The sequence below is a fragment of the Syngnathus acus genome, chromosome 4 (assembly GCF_901709675.1).
Source record: "Syngnathus acus chromosome 4, fSynAcu1.2, whole genome shotgun sequence".
In the NCBI taxonomy this organism is placed as follows: Eukaryota; Metazoa; Chordata; class Actinopteri; order Syngnathiformes; family Syngnathidae; genus Syngnathus; species Syngnathus acus.
This window is the reverse complement of record NC_051090.1, coordinates 8,106,994-8,126,753: the sequence shown is the minus strand read 5'-3', so window position 1 is coordinate 8,126,753 and position 19,760 is coordinate 8,106,994. Positions and strand designations below refer to the sequence as shown.

General features: G+C 41.5%; 1 protein-coding gene across 2 annotated transcripts; it reads right to left on the bottom strand.

The window, feature by feature from the left end:
- Positions 1 to 184: 184 nt before the first annotated feature.
- On the bottom strand, positions 185 to 19,681 carry rnf13 (ring finger protein 13). Of its 2 annotated transcripts, none has more exons than XM_037248641.1 (10): positions 19,449 to 19,681; positions 18,328 to 18,513; positions 18,142 to 18,222; positions 15,745 to 15,867; positions 6,602 to 6,689; positions 5,724 to 5,814; positions 5,542 to 5,647; positions 5,343 to 5,436; positions 1,223 to 1,303; positions 185 to 941 (listed from the first exon to the last, which is right to left on the bottom strand). In XM_037248641.1, the coding sequence occupies exons 2-10, from the start codon at positions 18,439 to 18,441 to the stop codon at positions 589 to 591; spliced, it is 1,131 nt and encodes a 376-aa protein (XP_037104536.1). In that variant the 5' UTR covers positions 18,442 to 18,513; positions 19,449 to 19,681; the 3' UTR covers positions 185 to 588. The 2 variants fall into 2 exon arrangements, with proteins under 2 accessions (XP_037104536.1, XP_037104537.1); XM_037248642.1 differs by lacking the exon at positions 19,449 to 19,681 and adding an exon at positions 18,915 to 18,932 and having other exon boundaries at positions 18,328 to 18,512.
- Between the last annotated feature and the right edge of the window lie 79 nt (positions 19,682 to 19,760).

Below are 19,760 nucleotides of genomic sequence, written 5' to 3'. Positions count from 1 at the left end.
GGCAAATTGTTATTTTGATATGGCATTTACAAGTTGACTTTTGTTGTTTTTGTATTGCACGCTTGTCTGCATTAAGGTGAAGTGGTACCTATTCCTGCAGACCTGAGGTGAGAGGCAGGGCAAACCCCGAACTGATTGCCAGAAACATTTATTGGAACGAGGTACTACAAAATGACAACTTTCATGTATGATTAAAACTTTATTCTCAATAATCATTTCCCAACATGACATTTTCTTTACAATGAGAGCCTAAACTGCTGTGTATGCTTTTCTTTTTTTTTTTAAATATACACCACTTCAAAAAAGGCTGCATAGTAGCTGAAAGGTGTGTATGTACAATAAAAGAAACGACAATGACTGAACCAGTACGTACGGTGATGGGTGTATTCACGCAGTGCTCATCTGGATATTGTCTCATTCCTTAGGGAGTGTCTTGGTTTTGTAACTCGTACAGTCAACATGTGTAGTCCTACCACAGGTGCACAGCAGACTTCCTTCAATGTTTCATTTGCCAGCTTGCAATCAATGTACATATGAATATGTAGGGGGATGATATCAAGGTAAGCAGTAAAGTCCTTAATGACAAAATCAAGCTTGAAGCATGTTATCGTTGCCTTCCGGGTTTGACTGCGGCATCTGGACAAACACCACGCTCTCCACGGTGACCTCCTCCTCTGTGTCGCTGCTTTCATACAGCGAGTCAGTGTCCGAAGACGACTCCTGGTCCCGATTGGCCTGAGACGCAGCAGACATGGTGCCAAAGGAGTGGGCGCTGGTGGAGGCTAGTGAGCGCAGCAGCGGGGTGCTTTCGGACGCGTCATCGTCACCGCCGCCCTCCTCGGAGTCTGAGTCGTCCTGCGAGGGGACCACTTTCTGCTTGCACACGGGACACGTCTTCTTGGTTTTGGTCAGCCATGGGTCCACACACTTGCTGTGGTAGGCTGTGGGGACAGCAACTCATGTGTGGTTCATAACGAGAGTATGGTACCATGGAACCTTGATTTTCCTATGCTCGTTTTTTGTTGGCGTTTTTCACACAAAACGTAGTTTGTGATTTGGGGGGAGGGGTTGATTTACCAACGCTCCCCCATGCATTTCCCTGAGTATCAATTCTAAGTGAGTTTTTGCTATTTTTGGGCCAGATCAGTCCGGGGGTCCACTGTAGTTGGTGCTAAAAGTGTTGAACCCGTTTCACTTGTGTATCCATGCAAACCGGACTCACCATGAGAACATGGCAGGACCCGCAGTTTGTCTCCTTCTTCGTACTCATCCAGGCAAATGGCACACACGTCATAGATGTCTCCTGAGAAACAAATTTGTTTTTGATTGACTTCCTGGCTTCAATTAACACTTTTGTTTCTCAACACCAAACTCGCCAGGTAGAGTTTTCTTTTGGTCTTTCATACCAATCTTTACCAATCTTTCTTAATTCAGCTTCCGATTAACAAAAGTATTAGAAAACCTTTGTGTCCAAGGTGCATACTGCCTCTCACTAACTCAATCACCAGGACAAGTGCTACAGAAAATGGAAATGAATGAAACATGTTTTTAAATGTATTTGCGTGTTTTAACATGACTGACAAAAAAATCGAAACTAATTCTGCCACTGACTCCACACCCTTCATCCATGTTTAACGTTCTCCTCACAATCTTGGCATGACTTTTTCAAACAAGTCCTGCCAAAGAGGTCACTTGAGGAATTTACCAACGCACTCCTTTTTCAAATTCCACAGTCCCCCTCCCCCCCTCTTTCTTCCAAGCCTGTGCTTGAGGGAGGGTGGACACTTGCGAGCTGCTGTGTTTACGTAAGCTCAGAGTGAGCATGTTTTCTTCTGATGTCTACGCCAGGGCTGCATGTGACCTTATAAGGGCGCTCAGTCACATCCACCACTGCCCTTCTCATCTGCCTCCTGCCTTCCTCCTCTCTCACTGTCAGCAACTGAAACTTAAAGGCAAACTTTTCACTTCATCTTTTATTGTCAAATATTCAAGACCAAGTTTGGGTAATGGAAGAGATGCTTCAATACAATTACAGACAGACCAGCCACTAGCCTAAGTTAACGGATTTGTTTGTTTGCCATGTTTCAGTTTCATTTCCTCATGACAAACAAAAACGAGCGCAACTGCATTGACACGTTCACTTCCTTTGTGGACCAACGGATTATAAACACAACCTGAATTCTTCATGTGATCAGTTATTTACTAAAGTTATTAGACATTTACTTATACGCATACTTGTACAATATTGACTATCACGACACATTTTCCCATCACAAATGGGTTCAAATTTACCCGAGAGACGGTTTAAGTGCTTCCATCGGGGCTGCTGTTTTGCTTAGCAACATTGTTCCCCTGAACTCAAGTCCTTAATGTTTTTATACGAACAATAGAATCCATAAACACAAATTCCCCAAAACTGTGGCCTCCACTCCAATGGATGCCAGGTCTCATTTAATCCCTTGTTACGTCATATGCTCAAAATAGGCACATTTATCCCTAAAGGACAAAAACGGGTGGTAACTGATATCTCATTCATAAGTGCTTTTGTTCATACACATCCATTGAAGAGTTAGCTGAGGAGCCCATTTGAACCATGTTGCTAACCAGAAGAGAAGCACTTAAGCAGTCTATCAGATCAGATACAGACAGGTACAGACTGATTTGAATCAATGCTATAATTTTACTGTACAAAAGTAATAATGTTGATCAGGGACAACGCCTCCCCTGCCATCATGAAAAGGGGGGGAAAAAATTCAATTGTTTTTATCATAAAGTCATTTTCCTTTTAATTTCAATCATTTTGAAGCAAAATCGCCGAATTTTTATCGTTATTTTAAAACCGAAGACGATTCGCTTGGAGGAGACAACGTCCTGTCTAGCCTCCTCTGAGGATTGCGTAATCACACGGCTACCTATGTTGACAGGCTACGCAGTTAGACTGAACTGCTCTCTGTCTTCATGTCGCTGTTTAAGTGTTCAAACACTGTGGCTATATTAATTAATTTCCGTAGTTAAGCTATATAATATCTTGTGGTTTTTGTCATCTGTCTGTAACGTCGTGTTTCTTTAGATCAGGGGTGGCCAACCAGTCAGAGACTAAGAGCCACATTTTTTACTGTGTCATCGCAAAGAGCCACATCACACAATCACCCAAAGACAGCAAGTGGACAGTCATGAAACCTGCCCAGGCTTTCTTAAGACTTGACAAACTGGTCCGGTGCCTTTTTTTTTTTTTTTTTTTTTTTTTTTAGATAGGGAAAGAATTATAAGGTGTGTGCAAGGACACTCGTGCACGCCTCACTATCCTTGCGTTGTACACTTTTGCTCCTTGATAGCAAGGTTGGGTGAATTAGAAAATATTTGCTCTCAAGGGAGAGAAAGTTTGTGTAGTATTCTATTGGATGATCAATTTTTCCCATGTTTTAATTTGACAAAAAGTTGTTCTTCACCCTCTGTACACTCAAATGGCATTTTGGTGGCATCTTAAATTCCTGTCATCCTTGAAAACAGACAAGTAAAAACCCAACACGTTCCCTCCCATTTTATTTCTTTTATTAATAAGCTAGCCGTGGAAGCAGCATTCTCGCTTCTCGGAGGAGCCTCGTTGTCCTACTGAACTTGATGAGCACCGTGAAGTGTGTGAGCAAGGAGACTCAATGGAAATAGTGTGTGGTGAGTCGCTGAATTAGAGCGTTTCTCTGTGCCCAGTCCCGAAACACTGCAGCTGTTCTGTTCACTGTGTGCGTGTGTGTGTGTCAGCATCAAGTTATATATCAGCACTGACAAGGAGGGACCTCCAAATATGTGCCACAAGCTCTTGCCATAGACAGAAGGTGGTGATTGTGTTCCGACACTTAAGGTGAGCCAGGATGATGCAAGACTTTGCAATCACACTGGAACCGAAGATATTAAAATGGCAGCACGACGCTGACAGGCGTTGCAGCTGCTGTTACATAATCCTGTGTATTGACACAGATCCCATGTCTCGCGCCGCTATTGTGCACCAATTACATGGGCACTGTAGATTTCACTGTACACAACTGGACACCAGCTTTGGAAATGTGACATGTCCATTTTGCCGACTTAATTCAAGCACAGCATGCAAATCGTATTCTTTTGTTGAGCATACAGAAGCGTTATACACTGGAAGGTCCAAATTCTTACTACTGGCATAAAAAGATGAAGTGAGTTTCCATTTTCTTGGACTTTCTTGTGGCATTTTTGCAACACTTATTTTACACATGGTGGTAAAGACAATTACCTCATAGTTGGGAGGTTCCGGGTTTCAATCGCAACTTCTGTAGGTTTATTTTTTTGTGCTTGTTGTTTGTATGTCAGCTAGCTCATTAAAATGTCATATAAATAATAAATTTACTGACTTAATTACATTGCCTAATCGCAAACAGTCAATACTTCAATTTAAGGACCCTTCACTGAATAATTATGACTGGCTCCTTTAGCAGTCTTCTTCAAATAAGCAGTAACTGATGAATCCCATCACACTGCACACTTGTGCTCCCCCTACATACTCTTAAGTCATCATTTGGTTTGCTTCCGAGCAAGCCTGCCATGAATGTGATTAGATACACATTTGGTGCCTCCCTGTCACCCAATAGTATGACTCAGCTGGCAGGACCGCAAAGAAAGAAAGAAACTTCTCACCGCCCGGCAGTCTTGTTGGACCAGTGCAGGATAGTCCCTGAGCACACGTGATGTGCCATAACATCAAGCTAATACATTTGGTTTGCATGGGAAGGAGCCATGGCAATTTGCAGATTTATGAGGGAGATCCTTAAAATGCGTCTCGCATTTTTCTCAAACCTGTTGTGTGGAGTTCAGTCACCTTGTTTGCACTTAGCGCTCCAGGTCGCTACACATTTTCTGGGTAGTGTCTGATTAAAAAAAACCAACATACCCAAATGCAAGACTTTTAAAGACCACTAAGGTCACTTTGATTGGATTGAAGAAAGTCTCTGCCGCTCATTGCTTTGCTTGATTGGCAAATTACACGCTGTCTTTCTGCTATGTTTGCTATGATGTCTGTTTACATGACACATCAAGCCTGATCGGTATTGACCTGAGCTGAATCGTAATGAACTGAAGTGTCCCACAAAGTAAAAGCTAACCATCATGTGTCCACTCTGAATACCTCTGATCACCCAGGGCGAGCTTGAAAAGAAAAAAACATTTGAGACGATAATAATCCGATTAGCGCCAACATGGAAGAACGATATGTCAGAGTGCATCGGTGATGACGCTCATCTGGGTCGAATCGGGAGAAAACCAATGCTGGATAGCAACCGACTTGACAATACAGGAAGAACAACAGGAGAGGTAATTACCTTTTTTGTACTTGTGGATCGGAAGTTTCTTCAACTGATCTTTACGGAGGCGGCTTCTTCGAGCCCTGTGGCGATCTTGGACAAACTTTGTGATCTAGGAACAATCAAAGTGTTCACGACTTCATCATTGTAACAGTACTCCAGTAGTGATCTATTAGCCGAGCTTTGTTCCAACTTGGACTCTGGACAAGACACCTACCATAAAGACAACAATGAGGATGAGGCAGATTCCAACTATGATGAGGAAGGGGATCAAGTAATACTCTAGCGGAAGGCTGAAGTCTGGCATGAGGAGCACACGACCCCTGAAACGTCAGTTAGAAATTCAAGGAGTGTGATCCACAATAATATGGCAATTGCAATTAACTTTAAGTTACTTACCCTTTGTCAAACAGGTAGTCATCTTTCAGAGATTTGGCCGTTTTTTCACTCACAAACACGGAAGGAATGTCAATCTGCTTCATTATGTCCACTAGAAACCAAAAGAATAGAAATTCGAAGAAAAAAATTATAATCAAGACTTATAGATTTCTCTTCTTGATTGCTAAGTTTGGCCATGTGATATTATTGCAAAGTGAAAACCCAACTCAAACCAAGGCGAGTGGAGCTGAGGATAGCCGAGTTGAGTTATGCGGTGCCAAGGTGGCTAAAGAGGATCTTCTTATTTAATACAATTAATGCTTGATTCAAATGTTAGTGTTGACCAATGTATTCCACCACCATCCGATGTAAGGTTGGTGTCGTAGCTGTCGTAAATGCATGTTTAATTGTCAAATATTACAAAGGTTGAACATAATGGAAATGAAAGTCAACCTGACTGCAGCAGTGCTTTCAAGAAAAGTGAACGCTAAGGGATGAGCTGTGAGCAGCTGTAATTGAGCTGCCATTCTTAGCTGATCAGTTATCAAGTGTGATTTTACAGCTATTACAGGAGCTTCGCCATGGAAAAATATCAGCTGAGCTGAGCTGTCAGCCAGGTGTGAAAAGGAGAGATGGTTAAATGGGGCACGCCTCAACAAGAAGAAACACGCCCGGCAGGTCTGTAACCGAGCGTACGGCGAATTTGCACCTCGTGGATGATTTATCATGCTGCTCCCCTTCAAGTGAGGACAGGGTACAGATACTATCATGGTGACTAAAGCAGGCTGTGCTCAGCCGCCGTAGGGCATCGCAACATTCCGGGAAACATCTTGGGACTTGATAGGGATTCCTCAACTCTTCTCGGGCTTTGTAAGCAGGTAGCTGTTGAGGAAACTTACAATCGTTGGAGCCCATGCTGATCAAGTCATCGGAGTCCACATTGTGAACAATGGCTGCCTTGTACCCAGCTTTCTGTGCATTGAGGACCTGGGAGAAGACAACATTTGCATCCTGGTTAGCAGATTCATCTGGAGTGCATCTAGAAAGCTTCCCTCATTTTGTTATGTTCCAGCTGGAACCATCTAAATGTATTATCACATGTTGCAGAGAATGAAGTAGAATGGTGACATGGTGGTGCAAGCAGCCCATTCCCCAAGAGTCTTTACAAGAAACAACATGCTTGCTTCACACACACCCAAGGCCCATAGCATTCCCTCGGATACGATAAACACACAACTTGCCCATGCAGGTTCATCTAAAACCCCAAACAGACTTTCATTCAAGAACGACCACGGGTATTTCATACGGCAAGAAAAACAGGACTTCAACATGTGTGGTGGGTGGAGCTTGACATACTAACATTAGCTATGATCTCCCCACATATAAATTTCATTTGAAGTAATTTTATGATTACTTCCTTTTATGACTGTGTTCTATCATGAAGTGACGGTTTGGACTGTGTTCGGTCATAAAATAACGGTTTGGTGCTCTTCCCCTTTGCACGGCGTTCTCACAAAGGCGAACCAAATTTTGGGACTCCTCAAACGCCATCCAGTCGAACTGGCCAAGGTGAAGAGTAAAGGACACTGAGTCAGGACTTTGTCATCTAGTCTGAGAGTCCACCACAAAGACCACGGAAATGATGGTGGACTTGAGAAATCCAAGACCTCATGTACCTTAGTGTACCCTATTAAATTACTACAGTGGTGTGCAATTAAAAAAAAAGCATTTTATAAAGGATGTTTGGGGGTGCAGCATCTCAGCTGCCCATGTTTGCTGCATCATGGATGTGCAGGAAACGTAATGAATGAATGGGCTCCCATTCAGGACAGAAGCTGTGGTATCCTGTTTAGCTATTGTTATAATGGGCTCGCTGACAGCAGATGTTGAGAAGGAAATAGGATGTGACAAAATAATCTTGTAATAATACATTTGTGTTCTTGCCTTGATAGACTTGGAACTAAGCAGTCAAACAACTGATGATTCACTGTCCTTTGAAACTTGTATTTATTTTCCACACCTCCCCCATTGACTTTCTAATGAAGATGAACAAAAAGAAGGAAGGACTATCAATTTGTTGGAATGAACTCAACGTTGACAACCTTTGTTTATTATTATGACAGATGACTGACAATGAAAGTAGTGACACTCATGTTGACATGTATCTTCTCTTGACTTACATGGTGTGTGTATATATATATATATATATATGTATCATAGAATGACCAAGTTTATCATCTCAAATCTTCAGATTCTGATTCTAGGAAAAAAAAAACCCGCAATGCTTTGACACTGGAGCTGTCCACTGTAGCTCAAACCAGCTTCTCACCGTAAAATAACTCTGCCACCATGCAAGACAATCCATTTAGATCTGTGACGAGCCAACTGGGCATGTGTGACGCTTAAGGCAGAACAGCCCTGTCTTTTGTCTGCGTCATGTCATTGTGATTCTATGAGCGTGCACGCATATGTTGAATCGGTGTGTATGGCAGTCGAACCAATGTGACTGGATGTGTTTGCCTATGAAGGTGTATTGTTTGGATGGATCAATAGCCACTATCTGGAGGAGGGACATGCACGGACAATTATTGGATTTGTGTGATAAGAAGAGCTGACTCTAGCACCCTAAGCATTGTATCAATCCATAGACTGCATAAAGATTAGATTAGTGATGAAACAGTGACAGAGAATGGTCATTTGCATACCATTATTGTCTTTTGTCATTCGTTAGATTACAAAAGCACCGTTTGTGCGATCTGTCTGTGCAAGAGGAATTCAGCCACTGCAGAAATATGGACATTTGATACATTCCTGAGACTAAAAGGGGGGAGGGCTCAAAAAGGAGAGCAGAAGTGAGAGAATAAGAAAAGAGAAGTGCAAGGTCTCAAAAGAGGGGAAGATAATGCATGTGGGACTAGAAACTGTCACGCATTTCTGCATTGCTCTTCCACTCATATAGTCGCTCGTGCTACATATCTTTAGCGTAAAGTTAGTGAACAATGTTTCTGAGAACCCGCAGCTGGGAAGACATGGGATCATTTACATTTCTAAAGTCTGTCAAACTAGGACATACCTCGCTTGACAGACTAACCGGTTTCCCTAGCTTGGTTATTCATTACCACATTCGGGCTTGTGCTTCTCCCCCTCCCCCCCGATCTACTTTCATCTGCATTGGAGACAAGCTAACACAAAGATTGCACTTTTTACCATTAATGAATGAATTACACTGCTTTTAATGTAAAACGCTTTGATGACATTTTGTCAAAACATGCAATTTAACTTCAAATAAATTTTTCAAAGAGCCCATTATTATGTGGACTACTTATATAAGCTTTTATGAAAGTTATTTACATTAAAAAAAAAAAGTCTAGCCAAAGGCACTAGTCTAACCCCTTTTTCACCAAATGTGGACACATTGACACACCACTTGATTCTGCTGAACTCTACAGGACATTTATAAAACAGTTTGGAGGGCAGAACCACATTCAGGCTGACTGAATGTATCTAAAAAAAAAAAAAAAAAAAACACTGATTAAACTGGAATACAACACAATGCATATTTTCTCCCAATATCAACAATTACATGCCCTACCAGAGAAGTACTGACAGGCCACTGCCTCGTCGTAGACTTATTATTATGAAAGTAATTCTATTTTTAGCACGGTCTTTGAACTTTAAAAAAAAAAAAAACTCAAGTCACTCAAGTATTAAAGTGCGCACGCTTGGGTGCACACATTTAAGTTCTTCAGGTTCTTCAAGTTTATAATATGCAAAGTGGCAATTATCCTCATTAACTGCTGGGAGAAACAATCATTCATTATTGTACAATTTATGAGTGAGAGATTACTCATACTCAAGGCCCAACTCTTTCATTTGTGTTTGAGTTAGGAAAGTGATTGGTATAGACTTTGTATCAAAGTGCTCGCACGGGTGAAACAAGCATGCAATACAAGTTGCGCAATGAATGGGCCCTACATGATACGAACAATTCTTTGAGATTCTTTCAAGAGCTCCTTTCAAGCGACACCGTTTCCCACAAAAAACTAAGTAGAAATCAGGAAAGGTCTGCTTGCTGGACAGATGTGATTAGACTTGACCCAGATCAGATCCACGGGATATTTTGCATTTTTTGCACATTTTCCAGTCAGTCGTAATTTGCTGACATCACTGAAAACATTCCAGCTGCAGTGTTTCCCACAAATTCACCTGAATAGAATTCTGAAATTGATTGTATTCGGACTCCCTTCTTCTTCACACTCTGCCCAAAAGTCCTAACCCTAACCAGCAGAAATAAAATGCTCTAAAGTAAATTAATTTCTCCACACTCATCTTCTGCCCACAGACAAGACCATATGGGTTCCATAAAGACTAAAAACACGGCTAAAGGTAAAATCTGTATTGATAAGTTTTTAACACACTGATGAATGACCAACTAACCGAGACAAATTTGGGAACCGGAGGAAAACGACACCATCTGCAGAGTAACTGCCGTTCCAGTGTTTTATAGCAACACCTGTGTAGAAATAGATGGCCTCATCGATCATTGCTACATCAGCACTTTGTGTGTGTGTGTGTCAATAACCGCAGATCCCTCCACTCAACAAGATCTCTTTCTTCCCTGATGCATCACTGCAGCTAAAGCAGTTTGCCACATGTCCTGTTTTGTTATACCATACTATCAAATCCCTCCCCTTATTCTCATTCCACTCACATTCTCTCAATTCATTCCCTGTGTATTTTTTACCCTGATTGCACCGTTTTGCTTGCATAAAAAATGAATTTGGTGATAGATTTGTAAAGTTGGTACGTTTGTTAACCATAAGGCATTTCTCTCTTCTCTGACTAATTTCAAGAATGCAAACAGGAGGGGAGTGACTGAAAGCGGATATAATAATAAATATCCACTCATCCTTTCTGACTACATCCTTACATCTGCCCAGCCACAACTCTGATGTCACTACACTCAAGCCTTTCTTCCTTGCCTCCCGTCTAAGCACCCCCCCCCCCCCGCCCCCCCTTTTCTGCCATTCCCTCACTTGTCTTCCTCCGAAGCACCCAACCCCCATTCCCCACCCTCTCCTTGGGTTTCAGAGGAATCTCACAAAAGGTTTCTAGCACCAAGGTCCGGACGGCTGATTAGATAAAGCGTTCAATAAACTTGCACACTGCAGGGGAGGAGTCCAGCTCAATGATAATCCTGCACAGCTGCAAAGTTATTTTATTGTGTGCGAGATGATCATTTTGTTTGCTGTGTAACCATAGAGAGCTGTAACAGATTTGAATGAACCTGGCACCAGCAAGTTCTCTTTCTTTCACACATGTCTTAGGGAGAGAAGCTGTTGTGTTCATTATCATATCGAGTGCCCAAATAGATCATTCGCTTATCAGATTTGGCACGACACATTATCCTCAATACATAAGACAAAGGCTGACTTGTTTTAAGTACAAGGACGTATGTCTTATATATAAAAAACATGCTGTGGAAATTGGAAATATTTAGAGCAGGGGTATCAAACTCGTTTTTTTCGCGGGCCGCATTGTAGTCAGAGCTTCTTTCGGGGGGCCATTATGACTGTCAACCCAAATAAATGTATGAGCACCTCATATTATATACAGTAAAAGCTACAAAACAAACTGACAAATAACTCGTTTTCAAATCAGAGGAGTAAAAACTGGTCAAATATAAAAATAAAATATTAAAAGTGAAGACAATTTGCAATTCTAGTAGTGACACACGAATTTGATGCACAATTTGTCTTCGCGGGCCACATAAAATGATGTGGCGGGGCCGAATCTGGGCCCCCGGGCCTTGAGTTTGACACCTGTGATTTAGAGAAACACTGTACCCGTGACAGTGTGTGTTTTCATATGTGGAGCAGTCTGTGCTGTTTATTGCCACAACACATTGCAAGACAAATGGACAACTTGAAGAATCAGCACCCACAAACATTCAGCAGTCATACATTCAGTCAGCCGTAGTCATGAGACTGCGTGCGGAAAGCTAGCTCATCAAGTTAATAAAGCTAGCTCTGTACGTGTGGTGTTTGTTATTGTGCATAGCTCCAGGGCTGTGAGGTCAGTGAGGCACAAACAGAATTTGCCTTCCAACCAGCAGACAATGTAAGATAAGTTTTTTTTCAAGATAAGAAATGGTCAACTCAAATGGTGATAAAACTGGTGCTGAAAAAATTACACCTTAGTCAGCCAGTGTTTCAAACATGTTATTTCTGCTGGTAAAAAAAAAAAGACAAGATTCAAGAGTTTTTATTCGCCATGTTTGAGCGTGCCAAACAAGGAATTTGACTTGTGAGGAAGTAACACCGCCACGCCCAAAGCAAAGATATGCCTAAGTACTCTTTTTAATTTTTTTTACCCTGCTAACATCTCGATGGGCCATATTGTCATGTTGAAACGTGCTGTGGCTAGCGATCATTGCATGATTTCATTTGATAAAAACTACTCTGATATTCAGAATGAAAAGCTTTATAGCGAGCAGTGTGATTGATTCGTTTATTACTTCACTGGGTGCGGCCCCTTTAGGGGTAAGCGAGAATGAGAGAGGAAGAGAGCGAGCGCCACCTTGAGAGTTATTAAAAGTCTTTCACTGCATTTATGTTACCATAATTAATCACATTTTTACACTCACTAAAAATTGTCCTGTATAATTAAAAACAGTGCTTGAAATCATTCAACTTCCTCTGTTAACCACTGTAAGCTGAAATGGCATTCCCAGGCAAGACACCGTTAAATCCGCTAATTATTGGCTCATCAAAGTCTTTTAAAGAGAAACCCAGCAAGAGAAGTGCAAACAAAGTTTCCAAAGTGTCAGGTGATTCAGCTGCAAGATTGGGGCCAGCGCAAGTGCAGAACTTGTTCAGAAATGTCAGCGCCCACAGTGACGACACGACTTCAAGGGTGGCCTGCTGTCAAGAAGAGTAACAAAGATGCTATTTCTCACAGTGACAAACAGCTATTCAGGTTAAGGGACTGGAGGAAGTCACTTCCTGGAAAATAAGTTTGTCCAGAGAAGACAAGGGATGGTATTTGGTCATCAATAAGGGCTTGGCCTTTGGAACCAACCTTTTAGTATGTGGTGTGATTAGAGGACCAAAAGTGATTTGTGACAGGCAGATATCAGGACTACTGAAAAATAAAAAGGAAACAGTAAGAGAAGAACAGAATTTAGGCTTATCTAGTTATTTAAAAAATTCAAGTTGCTTCCTAATTGGCTAAAGTTCGATTTTACGTCACAATCGCTCCACCAGTATTTACCACACACAATCAGAAATCCAATCAGGTTTAATATTTACAATTGCAGGCTGTGACCATTTTCTGAGTAGATCATGGAGGGAAAAAAAACTAAACACAGCCCATATCACAAGATAAAAATCATTCAGGATAGGCTCTGAGACATCTGACGACTCTAGCTAGATTGTCAGTCTAGTGCCAGCAAATGTGTGTGTCAAAACCTTTGGCCTCGTATCTATGTGTTGCATAACTAGAACATTATGTCTCAATGTGTATAGACTTGAAAATGCATGCAGGGGCAACAAACAGAGTGTCAGTCTGCAAAGACTCAGACAATGAACGAAGGGAGGCGGTGGGGTATCCAGTTTCCTGTTCACCCCTCCCCCCCCCGCATAGAGGTCAATGATGCCATGCGCTGCCCCGCCTCTTGCAAATACATCCAAAAATCTCAGCAGACAGGAAGTGTGAGACCTCTTTCTCTGGAGATTTGTTTTCTAAAAAGGAATCAGGAGGAATGCCATCGCCTTTTCTCTCTCTCGCTCGCACACACACATGCACACGCACACACACACGGTAAAGAGTGTCACCCCCTCACTTGATCCAATTCTCCCCTCCCCAACTCAAATGCTTTCTCTTGACATTCGACCTCTTCTCTCTGATAGCACCACACACGCACGCACGCACGCACGCACACACACACGAGCGCTTACGTGTAAGTGCTCACACTTCATAGAAGGTTAAGTGGGCACAAGTCTCTTTTATTGTCCATTAAAGCAACAAATATACTATGGGTGCTAACAGCTTATGTATTAGGGGGAGGCTCTATGGAAATAACATGGGCATGGCATGTTGAATGCTGACATGCATAATAGGTGTGACAAAATATAGATATTGCATGCTGTGTCTTTTGCCACATAGCAAGCAGCAAAAAATGTACGCTCGCTTCCAAGTTTACTGTGAAACTAAACACAAAGAAAAATACACATCTAGAATATTAATACAAATACAAACACAGCTGCAAGCTTAAAGCTCACACACAAGATGCACCAAGGAGGCTAGGAAATAGCATGGCAGTAGCAGAGCAAACTTTTACACAAATATTTTACAACAAACGGTGCAGCAACATATACAAAAAGATGAAAAATATGCACACTGCATATAGAGGCGCTAATCTCTCTGAGTGTTTTTGTCAAAGTTTTCATCCATCCAATAGCAGACTATAAATAGACGCAAAAGCACTGATCTTAGTAAAGGGGTGAGGAGTTTAAATGACAACGATCATGTGCGTGTGTGATGTGTCTGTGCACACAACTGGTTATATTACATATGTGTCTGAGTTTCAGGTAGTTCTTGGTCTTAGAAAGATTTTTAGGAATGTGAGGCCATTTTGTGTGTGTGCAGGAGTAGTCTGGTGAGGATGGGGGTGGGGGCCTTGAGTAAATGGTTTGGAACAATAAATGTCCTCACAGGCAAAAGACACGCAAAAAGCATGTCTGTGTACTGTGGTAGGACCTTATAAGGCTGTATGGTCGGTTCAGTCACAAAAGACAAAAAGAGTGAAATGGCCAAACAGGCTGTAACAAAAGTACCTTGTAACTGAGTGTTAAAAAAACAAAAACAAAAACAGAACAATATGGATGAGAGGTTGGATGAAGCTCATCCAAGTGAGAAGGTGCAATTGAAGAGTGGATGCAACCCAGATGCGACAGGGATGGATGGGGAGAGGCTGCCAAAAAGCAGCTTGCTCTGTTCGGCTCTCAACAATTATTCACACCTCCTCTTCCAGGCAGTTCTTCACCCGCACCCTTTCTCCCACTCCTTTAAAATCACTTCTCCTGCCTCTCTGTCCCTCTTACATCACTTTTGACAGAGCATGATTAAGAAAAAGCAAGTAAAAGACGAACAAAGGGAAGAGTCGATTATGGAAAATTTACTTTTTAATTGCTTGTATGGAAGTATTCATCCAAACTTAACTAGTTTTAGCATTGGTGGGGGTCTATGATGAACTTGGTAACCTTTTTGGGTATATAACATTTTCACTGGTGTTTAAAAATGCCTCGTGTTCAAGGGTTTGCCAGTGTTAAAAATGTTAAATTTATTTATTTGATCAAAATAATTCTAATTGGTATCTTTATGATTTCCTGAATTAATACCAAAAAAAAGAAAGAATTTGAAGTTATTCAGCAGTCACCTAACTTATACGTTCGTCAGTCACGAACAAAAAAAAAAAAAAAATGTATGGCATATGTCAGTTTGACAGAGAAGCCCACTTCCTGTTTTTGTGCTATCGTTTTAGACAAGCTATACGTCAAACGCCGTGTAATGACAAGTGGAACATCACGGCTGTTGAAATAACTTTTTTTTTTCCATCTTTAAACACGTAGGCATTTGCTTTTCAGTAACAACACGTTAAAGCTTTGAAATTTGTGTGCAGTTGCTTTAAGGATCTACTGATTGATAAAAATAAAACTCATAATTCAGTCAAGGTAGCAGTAAATATATTGTGCAGTGGTATATTGACTTAGAAGTTTAATTTGTTCCATAACCAAACTCATACCTCATTTTCCTCATATTAAATCAGTTTTCCCCACTAATTGAAAAAGGGACTATAATATATACAATTACAATAAAATATATATTTAATATAGTGTTTTTTTGAAGCACAAAAACTGTATGTTGTACAACTGTGTTACTCGAGATTGGATGATAATAGAAAATCATCTTTTGCCATAAGTCAAGACACAGCTGCATTTCACACAGGCACATTCTGTCCAAGCAGCGACAAAAAGCAAACCTTAATATCGAAGTTGCAGTCAAAGCGCTTGATAAGGACAACGAAGGCGCCCGTCGCGTTGTCCCTGGGCGGGGGCTCGATGGGCTGACATGCATTTGCTGGCTGTGCGCCAATCAGGAAACCCTGTGGGAATGACATTATTAATATCTGTGACATTATCACATCAGTAATGCTGGGTTCAAGATGATCACAAAACACAGCGGCGGACAGTGGTTCATTTTAAATGCTTGTAATTTGGATGTTGGTCAAGGTCAGGTGGATTTAGTGGTTACCATTTGTGTCACAGTTATGAGATTCTGCATACAATCTTTCCGTTCATGTTCTTTATCGATCCATCGTTTGGTTATCAAATCTCGAATCATTTCCTCTCTCTAGCTGTCTGTGTTGTTTCCAACAGTTTGTGAAGTTTCACAAGTGATAGCAAGAGACAGAGAGAACAACCTAAGACAGAAACTGACAGTGATGAGGTGAAAATGGGACCAGACCAGACCAGACCAGAGAGACAAATATGGGGGTGAAGATGATCCCAAAGAAAGGGTGAAAAATAAGGACTAGACTGGATTTTGCCAAGGCCAAATAATGAAGAAAGGATCTGCTTATAAGGCTGCATAATAAGTGTAGATGCAACAGGAAGTGTGCAGGAAGTGTGGTGAAGTCAAATACCCTTCAAGATAACGGCTAAAAAAAACACCATCTCAATCAGCACTTCCCCTCTCTCACATCACACACGTGCACACGCACAGAACATTTCATCTAACTACATTAAGGTAGTTTTTCATGCATAAACTCACTAAACTGCACATCAAGCACAGGATGTGAGTAATTACCAAACACTCTGGCTCCCTCACCACTGTTGTCTGAACTGTTGGAGCTCCATGACGTCACTGTGCTACTGCCTTATTGCCCTACTGACTGTGGAACCTATGGCAAGCACCCCATCTGTAGGCCAAATAAGGCTCTACAGTTGGTAGAGACGATATGCCAAAGGTCTCTTGGTTGGCCAAATAAGGACATACAGGATGTGGCAAGGAAATGACGAGGGGGTAGGAAAGTCTTGCATTATAGAGAAAAAAAAAAACACTGCATGGGAAAAAAACAAAATTAAACCCACAACCATTTTCCTGTTTTGATAAAAACTAAATATGCCACATTTGGGTGGATAACTCAGAAGTGTGAATGTACTAAACATTCATCTGACAAGTGATCTGAAAATTTGACTTTAAATGACAAAGTCAATATGACTAGAATACATTTCATCTAAAATAGTTGGGTCTTCGCTTTTGGTGACGTCAGAATGCGCCACATTAACATTGTAGTGTATGAAGTGCTGCTTTCATGAATGAAAATAATTCTATTGTCTTTATGGCAGCCCTTTTTTGTACGTCTAAATGAAAAATTAAAACGAAAAACAGTACTGCTAGGACTTTGACACTCACTTCTCCCGCCATTGTTGCATTGAAAGCAATGTCCAACTTGATGTGTATTTGATTCTTCACATTAGACACCGTATAAAATCACACACGGTCGCGGCCAATACTGCTCCTTTGCAGACTTGTGTGTGACACATGTAGTTCCTCTTAACTATGGACCTTCTGCTGTAGCTCTGATGCGGCTCTGATGTGAGGTCTCTGTATGAAAGAGCCTGGGAGCATGATACAAAGAGTTCATGTAGCTGCACTGGACAATCATGTTAAGGCACTTACACACTTTGTTTTCACAGAGGACGGAACGGGGACGGCAGCCCAGTCGAAACGTTACTGCTGGTTGCTAAGCGACTGAGCAGGAGCTAGCTTGATGTCTTTTTCAGCTGGTTAGGATGTGAAAATAAGCTAGAGGTTGGTAATATGTATTTGTCACTGGAGAAAGCCCAGGCAGCTGGGGTAAAAACTCGATTCGATGCGGTGAGATGTCACCACAGCCATCAGTTTTCAATGCATACAGCATTAAACAAAAATAACCAAATGCCACAAAGGTTGGAAATTGCGTTCTGTGGGTTGACACTCGTGGTGTTGTTTTGGAAACGTGTAGCAAGCATACACAGCAACAGCAGCAGTTGTGTAAGTGAAAACAGAGAAAGCTTTGTTAGACCCGACTTGCATCCTCAGTCTTGTGTTGCCTTGTGATGCAAGATGCAGTGCTGCGGGCATGTTTCTAATTCCAAAAAAGTAAAAATGTTGCAAAACTGGCTTTTCTTTGATGGGAGTTACGACCACTTGTTGCTTTGGCATTTCACAGCCAATGGAGCTGTTTCCTGCTAATTTAATCAAGATCTTTGGATGACACCAGGTTGACTGACCATTGAACAGATTTTTTTGTGCTTCCATTATTTCATATGGGATTCTTTTTTTCCGGATTGGGTGTTTAATCTGTATATACCTCAGATGCTTTCAAACTCACCTTCAATCCATCGCTAGGAAGTCGGTATCCAAACCTCGATGGGAGGTCATCAAAAGTCTTTGAATTGTTGTCAAATGAGTACTGAAAGAAGGTTAAGAAATTCGTATTTACCAAGACATATTATAAAAAGGCTACAAATCACCAAATGCAGTCCTACGTAAGACATTTGCATTGTGAGTTACTCACAGCTGCAATATCAGCTTCCACAGGCAGCAGGTTGAGGAAAGCAAAGAGCTGGACAGTGAAGATGGTATAGATCTGCGTGGCCGACAGCATCAGCATTCCCAGGGACAGCAGCATCTTGGCATCACGTTGCAACTTTCAGCTGCTGCACGTCACGTTCATAAACACACTAATGCAGCGTGTTGTTGTTTTCTTTAAGGAAAAGTAAGGAATACACAAGGGCAAGATAATTGCCAATTTGTCATTTTATTGCTTCAGTGGTGATAAATTGATTAATCAATTCCATATTAAAGAAATTTAGGCAGATATGAGTACATTACTTTACTATAATTTAGTTTGTGGTGATATGCCAGAGGAAATTATCTTTATCAATTATCTTTGCTTTAATTGATCAGAAAACACATTCATAATTTTTTGTTCATTCTGCCAGTCATTGTGACAGGAGACACACACACACACACACACACACACACACACACACACACACACACACACACACACACACACACACACACACACACACACACACACACACACACACACACACACACACACACACACACACACACACACACACACACACACACACACAATACCTTAAGCTACGCGCCTTAAGTTATTGTAGACGAGTAATGCAGAAATCAACGTGCGGCCATCATCCAACAGACTGAATTAATTTTGTGCCACAATGTGCAATAAATGCGGAAAAAGGAAAAAATAAGGGAAGCGAAAGCTACACTGCACATGACAGCTGAGAGCAGATGACTAAAAATCAAGTGACTTTCAATTCTAAAATACAGTAGATGTAACTGATTTCTTGAAGATGGCAAAACGTGCAAACAGTCCAAATCAGAATCGGATGTATATTATGAGGTGAATACGGTAAACAAATCTCAGTCGCCCATTACCAACACGATTGCACGTGTAAATACGGAATGACAAGCAGTGTAAACCAGATATGACGAGGCCAGACTGCTTATTCTTGGATGGTGCACACAAATAAATGACTTGATGCGTTAATCAATGTGAGTTGAGCAAGGGAGAAGAAAAAAAAAAGGCTTCCCGAGCTCGGAACGCGCTAACGCTGGTTAGCTGTAGCGGAGAATGGGGGAGGGAGGGGTGTTACCTCGATTTCGCCGCGATGCTTTTTTTTCTTGTCCTAAGGAGGTTCCAAGCAGGGACATAACTATACGACTCTACAAGTCATGTGAAAAACTGAGTGCAACGACATCGATCGTGAATGCACGTCATCCCTTTAGAACGCTGGGGCCGAACCGCTAATCCACTCCAGTTTGCTATCCTCTTGCTTCAAGTGATCGTACAAGTTTCCACCATACGAGCGCTCCACCGTCCTAGCTCTGATTGGACAAAATTACTGTCAATCAGGTTTCTTTCCGGAAATGATTCCAGATGTAAACATTTCACACGTGACAGCT